Source organism: Pangasianodon hypophthalmus, chromosome 11 (assembly GCF_027358585.1).
Source record: "Pangasianodon hypophthalmus isolate fPanHyp1 chromosome 11, fPanHyp1.pri, whole genome shotgun sequence".
In the NCBI taxonomy this organism is placed as follows: Eukaryota; Metazoa; Chordata; class Actinopteri; order Siluriformes; family Pangasiidae; genus Pangasianodon; species Pangasianodon hypophthalmus.
In genome coordinates, this window is record NC_069720.1 from 23,691,473 (window position 1) to 23,710,840 (window position 19,368).

General features: G+C 36.3%; 1 protein-coding gene across 11 annotated transcripts in view; it reads right to left on the reverse strand.

Annotated features, from left to right (window-relative positions):
• Positions 1-4,999: 4,999 nt before the first annotated feature.
• ptprc (protein tyrosine phosphatase receptor type C) overlaps positions 5,000-19,368 on the reverse strand; it is a 30,385-nt gene continuing 16,016 nt past the window's right edge. For all 11 annotated transcript variants that reach the window (XM_053238222.1, XM_053238223.1, XM_053238220.1 and 8 more), the window contains 24 exons: positions 19,189-19,317; positions 17,603-17,731; positions 17,485-17,505; positions 17,241-17,372; positions 15,844-16,061; positions 15,650-15,713; positions 15,418-15,526; positions 15,279-15,316; positions 15,086-15,186; positions 13,427-13,517; positions 13,241-13,308; positions 13,110-13,146; positions 12,910-13,007; positions 11,176-11,301; positions 10,857-11,014; positions 10,574-10,709; positions 8,969-9,115; positions 8,253-8,340; positions 7,863-7,996; positions 7,617-7,751; positions 7,402-7,524; positions 7,096-7,256; positions 6,795-6,930; positions 5,000-6,093 (listed from right to left, as the gene is read on the reverse strand). In XM_053238222.1, coding sequence (XP_053094197.1) covers positions 5,815-6,093; positions 6,795-6,930; positions 7,096-7,256; positions 7,402-7,524; positions 7,617-7,751; positions 7,863-7,996; positions 8,253-8,340; positions 8,969-9,115; positions 10,574-10,709; positions 10,857-11,014; positions 11,176-11,301; positions 12,910-13,007; positions 13,110-13,146; positions 13,241-13,308; positions 13,427-13,517; positions 15,086-15,186; positions 15,279-15,316; positions 15,418-15,526; positions 15,650-15,713; positions 15,844-16,061; positions 17,241-17,372; positions 17,485-17,505; positions 17,603-17,731; positions 19,189-19,317 — 2,858 coding nt within the window. In that variant the 3' untranslated portion in view covers positions 5,000-5,814. The remainder of the gene's footprint in view (positions 6,094-6,794; positions 6,931-7,095; positions 7,257-7,401; positions 7,525-7,616; positions 7,752-7,862; positions 7,997-8,252; positions 8,341-8,968; positions 9,116-10,573; positions 10,710-10,856; positions 11,015-11,175; positions 11,302-12,909; positions 13,008-13,109; positions 13,147-13,240; positions 13,309-13,426; positions 13,518-15,085; positions 15,187-15,278; positions 15,317-15,417; positions 15,527-15,649; positions 15,714-15,843; positions 16,062-17,240; positions 17,373-17,484; positions 17,506-17,602; positions 17,732-19,188; positions 19,318-19,368) is intronic.

Below are 19,368 nucleotides of genomic sequence, written 5' to 3' on the forward strand. Positions count from 1 at the left end.
TCTCCTTGCTGACCTTGGGATGAATTTTCTGGGCTGTCCACTCCAGGAAAATGGCAACTGTCTGGAATGTTCTCCATTTCTTAATAATCCTTCTCATTGTAGAATGAAGGATTTGAAATTGTTTGGATGTGGCCTTATAAACCTCTGTAGACTGACATTTAGCAACAATTACTTCTCTGAGATCATTGCTGATGTCTCCATGGCATGGTGTTGACACAACTTTGAATGCCAGCAGAAATCCAGACCACCAGTCTGCCACAAGTTCTGCTTTTATAGAACTGGCCACACATCATGATGATCAACTAATCAACTAATCAAGAGTTTAGCTGTGAAGTGCTTCAGTTGTACTTTTGCTCACCTAAAAACTGGGTTGACTTCCAGCAAAGGTGCCATGTTTGAAGTTGTTTAACACATCTAGAAAATGAAAGGTGAAATTCTGCTCTATCACCTCGCATTCATTGTTTGATCTCAAACCCAAATGTCTTCAGTGCATAGCAAAACCAAAAGAATTGTCCTTGCCATTTGAATGCTTTTGGATGAAAGTGTGTATGCAGTAGGTTTATGATGTCCCATTTAGTGCAGGATCATCATGGAAAATCAGTGTTATGAAGAAGAAAGTAGGAACATATCTTGCAGTTCCTGGAGAATCCTTGTGGTATCAAAAGATGTCCCAGTAATTATCATACATAAAGTGGAATTTGGCTTCACTGGAGCATAGTTTGCATAGTTGTATCTTACTACACGTCTCACATTAAGATGATGGCATTTGCTTGCTGAATGTGTATAGTTTGATGCTGATACAGTATATACTACATACTACATCATCAGAAAAATCGAAGCATTTGTACAAGCCCAGATTATCTGTTACTAAAGTTAGAGTTGAGCTGGAACTGCTCAGTAATAACTAAACCCCTCCCAAAGCAGGAACCATAATTATATAAAGCTGCTGTGGGTAATTCATGCCACACATATATACAGGATATATATAGGGTAGGACGTTTATAGTCTTTAGTAACTAGCTGTATATTATTGCTGATATATGTGTATCCGTATCTGAGTGACTGGGCCACACTTACTGCAAATACCACTCACACAAAGGCTGGAGAGAAAGATGATATGATAATTGTATTCTTGGGTGGAGTTGAATGTGGTCTCTGAAGGCACAGAGTTTCCACAGAATTCTACTTTATTTATTAAAGGGAATTTCCTATGGTTTTTTTGGCATTTTATGTACAGTGCATACTTTGTTCGTTGATGCTGAAACCATAGAAGCTTAGAAGGAAGAGTCTTACAAAACTCTATATGTATAAAAATTTGTATGTGTATAATAAAGTTATGTTGTTGGGTTTTGTATTTTTAGTAATGTGTAATATAGTGAAGTAGTTATAGTAGTCACCACTAGAGTCCCAAAAATTCACCAGGCCAACCATAAAATCTTTTGTATAAGTGAAGCTTATCACATGCCAGAGAGTGTTTACTAACTGACTGAAAAAAAGACTAAATTTGCATTATAGTACTAAGTTTTAGCATACTAGATTTTTATTTTATTCGATGTTCTTCTTCAATAGTGTATCCATAGACAAAAGCAAATTTTAGGAGCATATGAACTAATAAACCAGGTTAAACACATCATTGAGACTGCCTAGGACCTGCTGAGACAGAAAGAAGGGAGATACAAAGTCGGTAGAAAACTGCACAACAGTGTACCTAAGAGAATGTATTATTATATATAATCAATATATGCAATATATAGCCTTAGATGGACTGAAGCCTGGCAATGGAAGTGTGGAATATCATTTCACTGGCAGGAAAGAACCTGAGTTAGTGTGTGTGATGGAAAGGTATTGACTAGATGTTGGCCTCACATCCACTCACAGTAAGAGCTCTGGTACCAAACTTCTTGATCAAGGGTGGTCTCTCTCCTATTTCACAGTTCCCACAGTTGGGGGTAAGGGAAACTCACCAGGAAGGAAAACACTGACAGTTTCTTGTGCATATGCAGCAAAAAGCAGATCAGGGTATTCAACCTTCTTAGAGAATGTGGTGCACATGTTTGAGTGGGTGCCTCCTTCTGACGCCATACTGCAAGTAAATGATGGAGATACTGGGAGGGGCATGATTAGGAAGAATAAGCTTCTGGGTCTGAACTGAAACAGTGACATGTCGTTAGACTTCTGTGCATGCTATTATCAATAACAAACATTTTGTTGAAACATGAGATTGTTCATAAATGTATTTGATACTACAGCACCTTGGACCAAAGGACAATGATTGATTTTGTGATTTTGTCATCAGAGTGAAGGCCATATGTTTTTGGTTATGAAAGAGGCAGAGCTGTCAACTGAGTTGGAGTTGGATTCCTCTCACATGGGCACTGGCCTGATTAACCTGGTAAACCCAGGAGAGTTTTGGAGCCTGAAAAGAAGCTTTGGTGAAAGTATTTATCTCCCCACTTCCAAAAATGGACTTGTTCCTTATATCAAGTGACCAAGCGAGGTTGTGACATTGAGTCTAAATGGACCATGTTCAAATCACCAAGCTCTGCTGAGCAAGTTCATTTTGGGGACCTCCTTAACCCAGTAGAAATGCCATCACTTCAGGAGGCAGTGCCAGAAATCTCTAGTGCTTTGAAGTCCATCTCTGTGGCTGATGTTATTATGGTGGTTGGAAGCCTTAGTAGCTACAAGGCTGCAGGGGTGGATGCAATTTGGCCAGAGATGTTGAAGGCCCTGGACAAGCTTGAGGTTGTGTGGTTAACTTATTTGGAGATCTGGGGCAGTGCCTTTGGACTCACACAATTCCCTATTTTTAAATAAAGAAGACCAGAGGGTATGTTCCAATTACGGAATCACACCCCTCAACCTCCTGGGAAAAGGTTATGACAGAGTACTGATGACGAGGCTCAGATTCAGGAGGAACAATATGGGTTCCACCCAGACCTTGAAACAGTGGGTGGATGTCGGACTCCAGTAAGGTTCGTGGTTTTCATGGACAAACACAGCCAAAGTTGGAGAGGTGTCTCTTATGGGGGCTACAGGTAACATCACCGTTATTTGCAAATGATGTTGTTCTCTTGGCACCATCTGAAGTGGCTCTCCAACACATGTTGAGTGTATAGTGGCTGGGATGAAAATCAGCGCCACCAAATCTGAGGCCATGATTCTTCCCTGGAATAGAGTAGGATGCTTCCTTCAGGTGAGGGAAGAGACCTTGCCCCTCAAAGAAGCAGGAATGATTTCTATATATATATGTACAACAAAACTGATATTCTGAAATATATTACGACAATACATGGATGAGTTTCTAAAAGACAATTGTGGTCAATTAAAATTATTTTAATTATTATAATCAGGAAATCTGCTTACAGAACCAAATGCTCAGAAGTATTAGTGACAAAGGGAATTCAAGCATAACATATCCAGTGGTTTTACTCACAGGTGATATGATCGGTTCTCTCTTTCTTGTCCTCATGTGCCACCCAGTGTATGTTACCTGTATTACACTTATCTGTGTTGTGAAATAAATTAAACCTATTTCTCATTCTGGTCTTGTAATAGCCTTATAATACAAACTGTAGTGTACATCCTGCTCTAACACACCTGACTCACACTCAACAATTTCTTGCATTTAAATTGTGGGTGTGTGGGTTGACCAATAAGCATTTATAGTAACACTTTATGTGAATGCTACCAGCTGTACATTAGGTCTTCATAAAACATTTAAAACTCATGAGGTGACATTAGAGTTTTACAGACATTAGTGTAAGGTAGTCTGGTATTGTTTTTACATGAAAGAGAAAAGAACAGAAGTCCCAATTTATTTAAAAGGCTGACAGTTGAAGACTGCACTGTACATTATTACTCTCTTGCATGTTATTAGTTATTAAGGTTATCCAATGCAAAATTGCCACTTTAATGATTTAATGACACTTAAACCCCATAAGATGTATTGGAGATGCATCCAAAATTTCTCCATTTCCCAAAAGGTAAGATGTAAATTGTTTTCGGTGGCCAGCGCAGCCTGCATGAAAATCTCCACTGAAGTCCAGTAGACATACCATTGATAGACTTCCATTGACACACAGCTTCAGTGGGATCCTATGGCAGACTGAAGTACACTGTGCTTTAATGGGAGCAAAGATTAATGCTCACTGGACAACAGGCTTTTAATACGCACAGACACACTGCATCACTGGGATTCAGTGGGTGTTTCACAATATCTCAGTGTCTATTGGACAGTGTGAAAGATTCACCATATGATGAGTGGGAGATCTCTCCATGGGACTAGATTTCATAACCAACTGCCAATCACTGAAACAGTAATGAACATGACTGACAGCTCAAACTTAAACATATCAGCACCAGTCAAACTCGCAGAGTTCAATACACTACTGCAGTAGTGGACAGTAGTCTACTCCATAACAGTTTTACACAACCAATATAGCTTGTTATTTTATCTTTGTAATTGGTAAATATTGTAAATAAATTCTAAGCATAAATTTATATTTAGATTTATAGAATATTTGATTATTTGTGGTTATTTCAGATTTTTTTTTAATTTATATGCCTAGTGAGCTAGCTGTCACTAGCTTGTTCTGTAAAATTTAGCTAGCTAGTTTTAGTTTTAAACACTAATAATGTTGTTGACCTGATTTTGGAAAAGTCTTACTTATGAGGAGAGACTGAGAATTAAACAGGAGGCGAACAGATAAAACAGAACACACAGAGATATGTACTTCAGTAACAGACACCTGTGCTACTGGATGACAGGGTAGATACTTTATTTATGAATGTACTATTAATAAAGACAAACTAATAATGTGTTTGTTAGTGAAATAAGATGAAACATTGACAGCCTTTTTGATTTCTACAGTAAAAGCTCCACTATACACGTTGTATGTTTAATCCGATCTGTACAGGATGTTGTCACAGCCCAAACTGAATGTTTCTTTTTTTTTTCTTTTCTTTTTTCTTTGGAGGGAAACAAGATTGTGAGGCTCTGCATCTGGAGTGTCCTACAAACCCACATAAGAGGCACCTACATGCTAACGGTCCTGATCTGGTTTAAAATCCAACTTTTTTTTTTTTGCAGTGCAAATCCATTACATAGCAACATATTTAAATCCTTTATTCATTTTTTTCCAATTAAAAAACAACATGGCAAAGGTATAATTTTCTAGGAAATTAATCTATGAGTAAGAATCATACCAATGAGATAGTTTGAAGACACAAGTGTAGTGCAAAGTAATCTTTGCATAACATAACTCTGCCCATGAATACATTCGCAATTTCATAACTTAGATTTGTTAACAAAATATCTCTAGATATATATAGATATACAGTGAATACTAGCAAAGTTTCCATTTATATTACATTCACATATGCAGTCTAAAGACAACAAAAGACAGGATTCAAATTCTGAAGTTACATTTCAAAACAGATTCATAACAAGAGAGTTTGTTGGATTTAAATACAGAATGTGGACAGTTCTGGGACTAAATGCATATAACCACTCTCAGAAGTCTTAGAATTTTGCATTAAAATACACCACTGCAGAAGTAAACTCTGAAACAACTAAGGGTTGTTATTTCACACAGATTCAGAATTGTTCATCAGTAGCATGAAGAAATGTTTTTTTTTTTATGTTTTCTGTTAATTAAATTAAGACTGTAGTTAAATACAACAAAACTCTAAAATTCAGCATCAAGAAAAGGAGAACATTTCTATTTGAATTTTTTTACAGTTAAATAAAAACATTTGTTTGTTTTAAAGAAAAAACATGAAATACAAAGCAAGCTGCAATTATGATTTAAGTTTAAACCTCTACAGTAGCTGTGGGACCATTAGTGGCGCTTTCACTAAGGCCTTTCTCTGGCTCGCTGCTGGCCTCTGTGGCTCCCTCTTCAGGCGATGCTGAGACAGTGTCTTCACTGGCGCTCTTTGTGGTGGCAGCGTCTGTGCTGGGATCGATCAGTGCTGTTGATTCGTTAATCACCTGCACTGAGTCATTAGGGGCTTCACTGGGCTTCTTCACCTCGCCGTTCTGCACGGGGTACGCCACCTCCAGGGCAGCATACAGGAACTCGTACTGCTCCTGTTTTAATGGAGGACGAAGTATTACAAAAAAATTAAAAGGCTGTTAAAGTTATTTTAAATTTGGGTGTGCTAATAGAGAATAACGCAAATCTTTTTGGTTTGTAGGACTAAGATGTGTAAATAACTATAGACATATTCAGACAGAATTTCTTTTGGAAAACTAGTCCATAGCTATTACGACTATGTAGGAATTTCTGATTTAAAAATGCCTTCTGTATGTAATCTTAATTTGCAATTTAACACAGATTTAATATTGTAATCTGCAAACAACCGTAAAAAATACTAAGTTTGTGAAAATTTCTAAAACCAGTCCGCAGGCTAGTATTTCTGCTGAATGTCACCTCTCATTATGGATGAAGTAACTAAAGGAAAAGTTAATTTGTTGCTGGACTTACAGTCCTGATTTAAGAATATTTATGTCCAAGATAAGTGATAAGTGAATTTCCCCACTGTGGGATCAATAAAGTATATCTTATCTTATCTTATCTTATCTTATCTTATCTTATCTTAAGATTAATTGGAATCCTTTTAATCTAATAGATCGTTGTAAAGAAACTAAGAGTGCATTGTTTTATTCTTTCACGCTATGATGTTATGATAGACTTGTATTTTGTGCAAAAATTTGTCTGAATATATATTTTTCTTTTCCGTAAAATTTCAAGGTTTTTGTCTGTATATGATATAAGTTTAAAAACTCACAGAGGTGTTGATCATGCCCAGACGAGCCTTGCGCAGGTCCTTGGCCACCTGGAAGATGTCCACCAGTTTCTCTGCGTCTGCACTGTCCAGAAGCTTCCACAAGGCGCAGAAGATTCCAGAACGTGAGGAGCCATCACTGGTAGAGGAAACAGTCATGTGCTTGTAAATACAGTATATTAAATGCTCATTTCTGTATATGCTCTGCAAACTCTCAAAGACCCTGTTATTGCACCCAATAAGGATTCCAATGCATCAGTGTACCGAATGAGTGTGTTAAACATTTTATCAGTTAAAGACTCACTTGCAGTGTACTACAATGGGCAAATTCTTGTTTTGGCTGCAGTTATCATTGTTCTGTCTGACACTCCTCATCATGTCAACCAAGTCGAGAGGGTTGGCTGGGAGCTCATGACCCGCCCATTTCAGGAAGTGGTACTGCTGCAATATGTGGCTGTCTTTCCTCTGCAGGAGTGATGAGTAAACAAGTCTGAGTGCATGACTATACCTTACATACATGGATAGATAGTTGCACTGTATTGAAATATGAGCATCTGAGTTAAAAGTCTAACAGTCAGTACGATCCACAACAACAGAAAAGCTGCGCCACCTTTGTGTGCTGTATTTCTAGGCACCGTCTGATGTATGTAGGGAAGTTTTCAGTCTCTTTGACCTCCACCACCATCTCTCCAAATGTTTTCTTCTCATCATCCCAATACGGGGAGCAGAACTCCTGAACAGATTGACACATAACAATGAGAGTCATGAGAGTGGTATCTTTTTGAGACCTACTTAATGAACCTGCTTAGATTTGGAGAGACTCACCTTGTCATTCTCAGTGCAATCAGAGAGCATGAACACAGTTTTAACCTGCTTCTGGTAAAGCATGTGCAGAAAGTCGGCAACTGTGTCAGGCAGAGGTCCCTGTGCAGCAATGAAGCTACTCGGGCACCAGTATCCCTAGAAGAAGGCAGACGTAATACATCTGAGCATGCATCAAAATGTTCATTTAACTGAGAATGCTGAACAGCTTTTAAGCTTTTTAAGCTTTGTATATATGAAAACACTTACATCCACAAAGGAGGCGTTGATATATTTGGTGGGGACTTCATCTTCTTCATCTGAGGAATATTCCTCCTCATCCTCAGCCTCGCTGTCATGGCTGGCTTCATCATTTACTTTAATTGGGACTCTGTTGAAGTCATCTGATAGAGAAACAAAAAATAAACGGCAATGACAAAAGACATTCTGACATTAGTTTTATAGTCTACAGTATGGGGCTAAAAACTTTTTGCTTTGTACAACACAGCTCAGGCTCATTTTTCAAAAATATAAATATCAGTACAGTTGCAACACATTGTGCATAGATCAGTGATAAAGTATAAATTACATGACTAAATCTGATTTAAAAAAAAAACTCTCAAATGTCAACAAAAGTGAGAAAAACAAAGCTTGGCTCACATGGCACGATAGAGGAGCGGTTTTTCTTCTTATTCTCCTCAGTGCGTGCCGTGTTCGACGACCTGTAGTTTCTGAATTTTGGAAGTTTCTGCATAAAAACCCATAACAGAAATGAAAAAATGTTATAATGTGCTAGGGGTTGGGTAGTGTTAACTCACCATTAATGCAAAGGTCAGTGTAAACATGGTTAATATGTGGCTTGTAACAGAATTTTGTCATTTATTCATGTCAGGAAGAAAAGCACCATGACACAAAGAAAAAGTACATAAATAAGGAAAGGCGTAGATGAAAATGTATACAGACCTTTTTCTTTGATAGGTGAATGGAAAATAAGTGTACTTTCTACGAATTTAAGTCATTTTACATGTAAATTTTGTAATATATATATATATATGTAGTGTATAAATGAAGCATGACTTTGTACAAACAGCTATTTTTATTTACTCTATTTTTATTTACTCCTTTTTATCCATTGCTATCCAGACATTTAAATCAAGAGGTTTTGCATTCACATTTATTTGCCAAATAGTTGCCCAAAGCCACTTCTGTTAATATGGAATACAGTACAATGATAGAGCTGAGTAGATTATAATGTGTTTAATGAAGGGAGTTATCCAGCAGTGGCTTTGTGACAGTGCAGAGATTAGGACTCATAACTTTCCAGTAAGTAACAATTTGGACATTATCAGTAGCATAAAAAAAGAGGAAGCACCCACCTGAAACTCCATCTCCATCAAAGAGAGCTCATTTCCCTCTTTCTGTCTGAGTGTGTTGACCTCCGAGTGGAAATTTGAGAGTGGAATTTCTGTCTCACCAAACTGACTGTATTCGATCAGCGCCGTGTGGATGAGCACATACTGGGCCTGGGATACAGTACACTTCCATTTAGATCAGGGTACGTTTGTGATCCGTATCATCATATTATACAAGTAAAGGAACAGGTCTGTTCTTATATATATATATATATATATATATATATATATATATATATATATGTATATATATATATATATATATATATTTATTTATATAGTATGTATATCGTATATTTAGAAATATGTACATTTCCTATTTAACTTTTTAAAACTTAAAAATCATCTTCAAACAGCAGCCAAATCTATCCACACTTCTCTTACACTCACACACACACACACCTCTCCCACTATACCTTAAAATTTGTTCCAGTATTTTATTAGTTCAACTGAAGTTACTTAGATGACCCCTTGAAAGCCTGAGGCATCACAACAACATGGCTGTAGACTTCAAATTGGGTTTTATTTAGCCAGATACTGACTTACTACTACTTTACTCTGCTAACTAGCTAGTACACCAATATGATCCTCTACACAGTTCAATGGAAACAGACTGCACAAATTCAAATAACTCTAACTACACTGTTTCCAAGGACAAGCGTGTTCTAAGTGATAAAACCCACTCTGCTGTTATACACTACTCTTATTTATGTCTTAAACACAAGTCTATTAACCATAGACTAATAGTAATTAAACTAATGGTTTATTAATTAAGTTATTAAAATGTTCATGTAAAGAGAATTCATTCATGGTTCATCCTGTGTATGTTTCAAAATAACGATTCAGAAGTATAGAAACTATAACAAGAAAAGAAGACTACAGAACGTGCCAGTGTTCAGCACAAAGAATTCATAAGTTGGATGATGGACTTAACTGTTTACTAATATTGTTAATACAGAATTTACCATCTAAACCATTAAAAGGTCTAGTTAATAGTTAATTATTGACTAGTTAATGGTTACTTAATTCTTTTAATGTCTTCAAATTCCTGTTTTCCTGTTTATTAGCATTATAAGTATATAAGTATATAAGTACATCATAAGTAGCATTATTACATTATATAAGGCACGAGGTATCATACAATTTGCAAATGCGTATCACAGACATCAACAAGCTGTTAATCAGCACTTAGTCCCTATAATCCAGTACTTAAATGTGATCGTCACATTTTTAATGCTTAAAAATTGTTTAAGTAATATAGAGAAATAATAATACTAGTTATCATTACTATCAATACTCAATAGTAAATAAATCAATTTATTTTGAACTGTTTACTGAAGCTAAATACTATGTTAATAAATGTCTATGAATGCACTCTTATCAGTACTGAAAAAAAAAACAGATAATAGTAATATAGAAAATGTCAGTTATCATTACTATAATTAGTCAATGCTTAATAGACTTATTAGTTAACTGTTTTGCAATACTGACTACTGTATTCATGCCTATTAATGTACCTGTATTGTAAAGTGTTACAGACAGAATGTGGCAGCATGCTATGTATCTCACCTCCACTTGGACCATGAGGCATCTTTGGCGGCGAAGTTTGACCACATATCCATAAATGTCCACACGTCCTTCTGCCTCCAGACTCTCAATCATGGCATCGATACCGATGTAGGTCCCTGTGCGTCCAACTCCAGCGCTGCACGGAATAAAGATCCATTTGAGTTCAGCTTTTGAATGAAAATAGGCAGACTACGATTTTTTTTTCATAACTAATAAAAGTTTGTCAAAATGTGATCATTTGCGAAAAAATGTGACTGGGTTCCAAAATCAGCTCCTATAGTACCTGCAGTGAATGACAATAGGTCCACTGAAGAAGTTTTTAAAGGAATTGACTCTGCGGCGGAGTTTAAGGAGCAGGCCAGGATCAGAGGGGACACCGTGGTCAGGCCAGCTCGTGAACTGGATGTGAGTGACTTCTCGTTCCACTGCCTTCTCTTTCCGCTAAAAAGGAGGAAAAATTACTACTCACTAACCAGCGTTTGGATGCCGGAATCATAAAGAAGATTTCTAAAAAAGCCACTACCTTTATTTGAAACTAAAGGGAAGCCTCATGATTAATATAAGAAATGACTGTACGTTAAAACAAGTCAGAATTTGCTTACATTCATCAGTGTCAGATGGCGAATGATGTAATCCGGGCAGTTTTCCTCCCCCTTGATTTTCACAACCAAATCATCAAAAATCTCTGTTTCTCTCTCCATTGATGGCCAGTACTGAGCACATTTGTTCTGAGAAGCAAAAGAGGATTGATGAAAGTGTTTAGAAATAAATAAAGCACAATCTATGTGGCATGGTGGCGCAGTGACTAGTGTTTCCACCTCACTGCTCCACTGCGCCAGGTTCAATCCTGAGCTCAAGAGACTTTGTCCCTTGTGGAGGAGTTTTATCTTGGGATTTTACAGTATTCACAGGGAAGGAAAAAAATAGAGCACAAGATTGACAAACAGATCATGTCAGTGATGGTAGTGTTCCAGTCACTGCATTGGTCTGTGGTGCTGAAGCAGGAGCTCAGATTGTAGACAAAGCTTTTTTGTCACTCATCGTGGTCTCTGTTCTCACTTGTGGTCATAAGCTGTTACTGAAAGAAGAAGGTCGTAAGTACGGGTGGCAGAAATGAAGTTCCTCCACAGGGTTGCTAAGCTTATTCCCTGTGATAGGTTTAGGAGCTTGACAACTCAGGAGAGCCTTGGAGTAGAGAGAATTGAGAGGAGTTATTTAAGGTGGTTTTGGCACCTTACAAGTATGCGCCCTGGTCGGTTCCCACTAGACATGTATCAGGCACATCCTGTTGGATGGAGGACAGACCCAGAACCCACTGGAAATTATATCTCACAGTTAGCTTGGGAACATCTGGGGCTCCCCCAAGAACAGCTGGAGTCTGTAGCTGGAGATAGACAAGTCTGAACTGACCTTCTAAACCCACCACAGCCCCCACCAGGAAAAGCAGTGGATGAATGAGTTTACACCGAGGTGAATATCTGCCTAATTGTTGCACAGTTTGTCAGTTGCCCTCGACCTCATCCTTCAGTGGAAAGGAATCATTGCTGACAAGAAGTTCATGTATTTAAGTCGTGTATTTAAGCACAGCAGTTAGTGGCTACTGAAATGGAAGTGGTAGACTACTACCACTCAGATTACTGTGATTGGTAACACATACAAATCATAAAGATGGATGTGGAGGTTCTTCCTTGGCTAGCTTTAGGACTGCAATTGCTAAGAACAGTTTTGCACTCCAGTCTCCACCATTGAACATTTAATAACTTCAGTTTGATACAAGACTTTAAGTTAAAATCATAATGAATTCAGAAATAACTCTGATACTCTCATATTCATAAGTTGTTCGTAAGCTCATAGGTTCCTGTTTACACAATTGTGCTTTTTGACTATATAGTATATAATTATAGAAGGGAAATTATTTATAGTGACACTATCTGGGGATGAGTTCCCTTTTAAGTCTGGTTCCTCTCAAGGTTTCTTCCTCATATCGTCTCAGGGAGTTTTTCCTTGCCACCATTGCTTCTGGCTTGCTCAATAGTGACAATGCCCACTGTTAAAAGGGCTATACCAATAAAATTGAATTGAATTGATTGTTAAGGCCACTGTCATTGATGACAAACTACAACATGAACTGACAAGGTAGGGGCCAGTAAGTGTTTAAATGTTTAAAACTGCCAGCATCGTGCATCACTTTTACTGGCATGGTGGCAGAACAGTTTTCCATTTAAGTCTTGATTTAACAAATTTATGGGTTCTGATCAGAAAGCTGTCCACTTACAGAAATGACTACCCAGTATGGAAGGTTTACTAATATATTAATACACCATGGTTAGCTATACCTTGTTTCCTTCTTCACAACGGGTTACCATGACAATAATCGAAGTCTTTTGCTCCCAGATCATTGTCCAGAAATCTCCAACTGTCTCTTCCTTGGGTCCTTGTAAAAAAAAAAAAATAAAAAAAAAACATAAGACATTAAACATTACAGTCTGCATTAGCAACAACAGAAAAGATCATTTCTGATGGTGTTTTGGGTCACCTTGGGCTGCAATGTATTTGTTGGATTCCTTGTAACCCTGAATGAAGAAATGTTAAGGTTACGGACCTTTTCATATAGATAAATGAATAATGATCAGCTGACTTAGAAACTTTCAGATTCACTACTCCTACCTCAATAAAACTGGCATTGATGTAGTCGTCTGATCCTCCGTAAGAGAGACGAACACGATTATGGTCATCTAAAAGTAGAGATGCAGTCAGGGGTTAAATTACAGGGAAAAAAATAATCAAAGAATAAATGATTTGTTTAAATGAAAGTTTACATTTTGGTTTGTATTTGCTTCATGGTAAACTTACAGGGAAGAATGTCAACATAGCGATTCTTTGATTGGTTTTCTGTTTTTTTGGCCTCTCTGATTGGGAAATTGGAGAAAATACGTGGAATACTCTGTGGAGAGCAAACAAGCAAAGTAAATTCGGTGAAGTTTTCAAATTAGTACAAAATCATCTCTGCTCAAGCATCTAGGACAGGGGTTCTCACCACATGTTAAGGGTCTGAAATTCGTGCAATCTGAGGTTTCCTTTTTTTTTTTTTTTTTTCCTTTAACCATACTACTTTGAAATTTCAGGTGCATTATGGGGAAAGAGTGCACAATGTTATTAGAGTTTCTTATTTAAAGATTATTATTGATCTTAAAAAATCAATTCCATTACCAGTGTTTTTACATAAATTGTATTCAGGGCAACGCATCACATTTTATTGATCACACTTTTTTCTTTTCTATACACACACATTTATGAATTCCTGTGATCAGAGACCGCAGGGCTGAGTTTCTCAAAAGCATCTCAAACTTAAGATCATTTTAACTGGAAGAGAGAATGTGTACATGCTTAAATGATGTGATGCTTGCTCTACCATTTAACAATGATATTTGTGCTGTGATGCTTTTGGGAAACTCAGCCCACAACAGTAAGGACTTTGCAAAAAAAAAAATCCAGAAACGCCTAAATATACATGCAGCAAAACACTTTTACACTTGGATGAGGTGAAAAAGTTAGTCTATTGATGAAGAGAGGAAAAAGGACATAAGTCACATGTTTAGAGCACTATATATGGATATTAGAGATTTTCTTTTTGATCCAGCAACAAGCAATACCAAGACTAGTATCCCATTACTGAAACTTTAAAAAATTTTCTTGCACATAAAAAAAAAAAAAGAAAAATGTAGTTTCTACAGTGAGAATTTGTGAATGAGGAGGTCAATATTTATATGCAAGATAAATAAATCAGGACTGTTTGAATTTGTATGTGTATATATATATATATATATATCCTTACAGTTATAGTTGCCAACTCAGTGTGACCAAATTTCAGGAAAGTTTTTTTTTAACTGCTTTGTTAAATTGTATAATGTTACTTTAAACAGCTTATTCCAGTGCATTTGGTAAGGATAGTTACTGATTTTGTATAAATGTTGCATCAGTGCAGCAGTCATGACATTGTGGCATACATTACTGACTTGATTATTATCCAGAAGTATAAAAATAGTTACATATGTGACAGTGGTGAACAACAGATAACCGCCAGTGTTCCTTGTCATTTGGACTCAGCACCAATGCAGTGAGAGCTCGGCAAGTAAGTTCTGGTGAAAGATGGCCGTGTGATTGGTATTTATGCAAAAAACTGTCCTGTTCTAGCTATAAATTTTATCTTTGCCATTCTGCACATAGCAAGAGCAAAGAAAATACTTTTTGTTTTTAACCATGCTGGTGTAAAAGGCCATCGGTGTATAGTTTTAAGAGTTCCAATGTCATGGTCATTCCATTATTGGTTGGCTTTAATTACTGTCTTAAAATATTCTGTTAGTCAAGTTTATCTCCACAGAACTGTAATAATGGTTTGTAAACATCCCCTGTGACTCCATGTGAGGTGAGCCCACATGATGTAGGTTTGCTGTTTACTATTACAGAGGCAGCTGATGCACATGGAATCAAATGGAAATAGCTGAGAATAACCTGAAATTCGTCCATGAACAGACGTCCCTCATCAGCCCTCTTCTTCTTGTATGCCTCCAGCAAAGCTTCAGCACTCATGGGTTCCACCTGGAGCAGTGCATCTTTCCAGGAGCAGAACAACATCAAGAAAAGGCCCACAACAATATAGACTAGGTCTGACCAGAAACAAAGGGTGAGGTGAGTTATTACTTACTTGTAGGAAGAAGGTCATCCAGTTCTTGCTCATTCCTGCTGTGCCAAATAAAAAAAGCATTTGTGAAATCACCACATTTTATTAAAAAAAATTAAGCCACACATGAGAGGGTTCAGGAAACATCATATGCAACACAGACCTTGACTTTTCCCTCTTTAAAAGGTAGAGTTTGTACAGGACAAACAGGAGTGCAACAGACGTGAGAATAATGAGAAAGCTCAGGAATCCAAGAACAGCTTTGTCATTGTCTAAAACACACCAAATATTAGTTTTAGGCCAGTTATTAATATATTAATATAATATGGATATTACAGGAACATAAAATATGAGGACATCTGGATTAGGGCAAAGGAGGTAAAAGTGGGTCTTACATTTAGTGGAATGATACTTGTCATAGATCTTTGTTTTGTTCCCATTACCATTTTCGGCATACACCTGAGTAAACACACAGTGTGAAGTCCACAATTAAAATAATGCAGTGGTTCCCAAAGTTAGCACTGACTAATTACTTTATAAACTGCAAAATGAAAGGCAGTTAAGTGTGATCAAATGTCAACACAAAAACCTTAACGTTATATTTCGTTGAGTAGTAGAGGTTTCCAAATTCCAAATCACATTCTTTTTTTCCTTTTTTGCTTGTCTTTCTATCTTCCTGATGATCATTTATGTAGAGCTCTGCAATGACATTTCCATGCTCCCCATTCCATTCCTTGATCGTACATTCCACTTTGAAAGCATTATGGTTAATCTGTGTTATTTTTGGCTCATTTGTGTAAGAGGGTTCTATGAAAGAAAGAAGAAAAATATAAGAATTTATACGATTAAACTTGAACTTGCTTAGTTCTGAAGGAGCTATAACATTGTTTATGCTTCAGTCTTATACCAGAAATTTGCTTTTGTAATATGTGAATGAAAAATACATTTACGTCACATGGTTATGTCGTAGATGTTATATATGAACATGTCCTTGTTTGTTTTACTGCTTATTATACAGTGCTCATAGATTGATAGTGCTTAAAACTGAATCAGACTCTAAACAACACATTGCAGAGAGTTGAGGATAATTAACATCAGGTGGTTGCGTCACTACAGAGATAAGTCATGGCCCAGTGTTCATCTGCTCATATCAAATTCAATCTGAACTGATCGCCACATCAGGAGGAATCTTGCTTTCTAAAGCCAGCAATCCTGCTGCCCTCTCCTCACCAATAACAACTTATTTATAATTATATTATTATATAAATGTAATAATTAATTCGTTATAATTATAATTTAGTAACAACCAGTGTGTGGTCATTGCGGTGGCTTTGCCATCATGTCGTGATCGGTTTGGCTTGAATTTCTTGTGCCTTCAATTTGCTATTATTTATGTAGATGCAACTTCCCACTGCTAAAAGATCCAACTGTCTGGTGATAAATATCTAAAGAAATAGGTAGCTGGATCATGACAAAGATGTAACAAATGAAACAACAACAGTTTAAGGATGAAGTGGGAATCAGTAAAGGCTTAATTGAGAAGAGATCAAAAGAGAAAGAGTGAGAGAAAGAAAGGAGGAGGATCCTATATCTTTTATTTTAGCAAATAAAAAAATATATTGCTATGGTGTAGCTTTGATTATGTTTTTACTATCAGATGAGAACAGAACATGGTTGGTTACATCTTGTAATCCATGTAATCCTTTTATTTATAAAATATTGCTGTATCATCTGAATATATGTAATCAAATGAAATGTTATAATAAATGGCTGTATCACAGCTCGATAAGTGAAATTAGTGTATTAAATTAGTGTATTAAATTAGTGTATTAAATTAGTGTATTAAATTAGTGTATTAAATTAGTGTTGCTTAAATTAATGAGAGAGTCATGGAAGAACAGTTAGCATCAGTGCTTCAGATCTAATGAATTTTGATGTCTGAAGGATATTATTATTTTAAAACTGTTAAACATGGGTAATACTCACCTGAACTCAATGTTTGTACAGGAATTGTATGATTGTGAAAGGGCTGTTTTTCATACTTTGCTGTAAAGTTGCACATGTAGTTTGTATAAGGTTTCAATTTAGAAATTACAATGGGGTTTTGACCTTTTTTCTCTGCAATGATAAGATTCATAATGAAGTATAACTAAGGACTCATGAATGTCAAAAACTCAGAACATTTATTAACAAAATGAAAAGGAGGCATATGTAAAGTACAGTGACAAACCTGTATGCTGCTTATTGGAACCTGGAATGAAATAGCAAATACAACAACATTTTTAAATAAAAAAGAGAGAGACTGTATGTTTCTTCTAAGAAAATTATGTAAGAAAATGAGTCCCTACTTTCTGTTCCATTGCAGTGTACTTCCCAGGTGAAGTTGGCAGTAATCGGTGAGCAGTTTTTGCTTGTGAAATTCCAGGATGCATTTATGCTGGTATTACTTGTATTGACGATAGTGGCATTATTCAGATCTATAACAGAGACAGAGGTTGGTTGGCACATAAACAAACCTGTGCATTTTCTAACTTCTTTTCAAGATTAGATAATGGTGATTGGCATTGAGGAATTACAATTCCTTAGACCCTTTATTAATACTTTTGAGCATTAATAAACCTACAAAATATGACATGACTGAATTTGCAAGAAAGTAGACACAATGATCTGAAAAAGTATTTGACTCCATCAGATTTATATGCATCTATGTATAGTTTTGTTCATAATAACACCAAAATGTTAAATGTAGAGCAGGGGTGTCAAATGCAGTTTCAGCCCAGGCCAATTCTTGTGAGTCCTTAAAGAGCCATAAACTCTAACTATTCTACAGGGTGTCCCAAAAGTCTCCATACATAGGGGAAATTAACACTTTTTATAGCAAAACGTCTTCCAAAATTTTTCATAGTTAGTTCATATTATATTTTATGTTTCAGCTAGCCTTTAGAATCCCTTTGACAAAAGAAGAACATACTGAAATCATTCTCATGGCTGGATCGGGAAGCTGTTGCGATGGACATGCAATTACATGCATAACACCAGATGTGTTAATGAGTTCATCATGAGTAGGAGAGACGACTCTAGATGGCAAGAGTTTAGCAGCTGGCTTTAAGATCCTCACAATCTTATAATATTAATATGCTAATATTATTTGAATATTTTAATATTTTTCTAACGTTAAATAGTTGAATGGTTTGTGTCTTCTTAATTCTGTGTGTATTAATGTAATATACAGTATTATTCAAACATTGTAGTGTAGAGTCTTACTCACTGCAGATTTTAAAATGTGCCTAATTGTTTGCTAAATCCTTTAACACATAGATTAACATGCCATAAAGATTAGTACAGGCACTTCTTTTCCCTCTTCATGCACTGGACAATGTCATTTCTCAAACAGCTCTCCTAATGCTCTGACACAAGTGTTATCAGTGATATAGTGACATCACGTTAGTGTCATCACACTGGCTGATGAGATTCTCACTGCATAAGAAAAATGATGAAATCGAGGGCCAAAAATATGTGTCTTGTGTTTGTTTTGCATTTTTATACTGTATATTAATACCTATTTATAAGCATTTGTATTCACATATATAATTTTTTTTTTTTTGCAATTTTTTTATGAATCAGCTAAGAATAAACTAAAACTTTTGAATCCATTGAGTCTTTGAATAATGCTGCAAAACTTCTACAGTGATTTTAATGTGCAAGAGAACTCAGCTCGGTAAAGGAGATCATTAACTTGTTCACATCCAGTTTGTGTCCACTGACTAACTTAAGCTAGTGTCATTAGAGTGAAGGTGTCAGTATGATGTGCCTTGGTCAAAACACTGTCACATAGTAGTATGTGGTGGTCTAAAGGGCCCAGGGGGCAGGAAAGGTTATAAATTCTATGAGGATATTTTATAGGGTGTGAAATTCAGATAAATTACCAACTTACCACATTGAATCTTAACTTTGAAGGGTTTGCTTGTAATGGTTCCATTCCCATAATCATATGCCCCAGTGCAATTATATTCATGAATAGGTTTCAAATCTCTGAAATCTGTAACTATCTGCTTATCTGTACCTGACAATATAAAGAAAAAAGATTTTGATTATAAACTTCATAATTATGTGT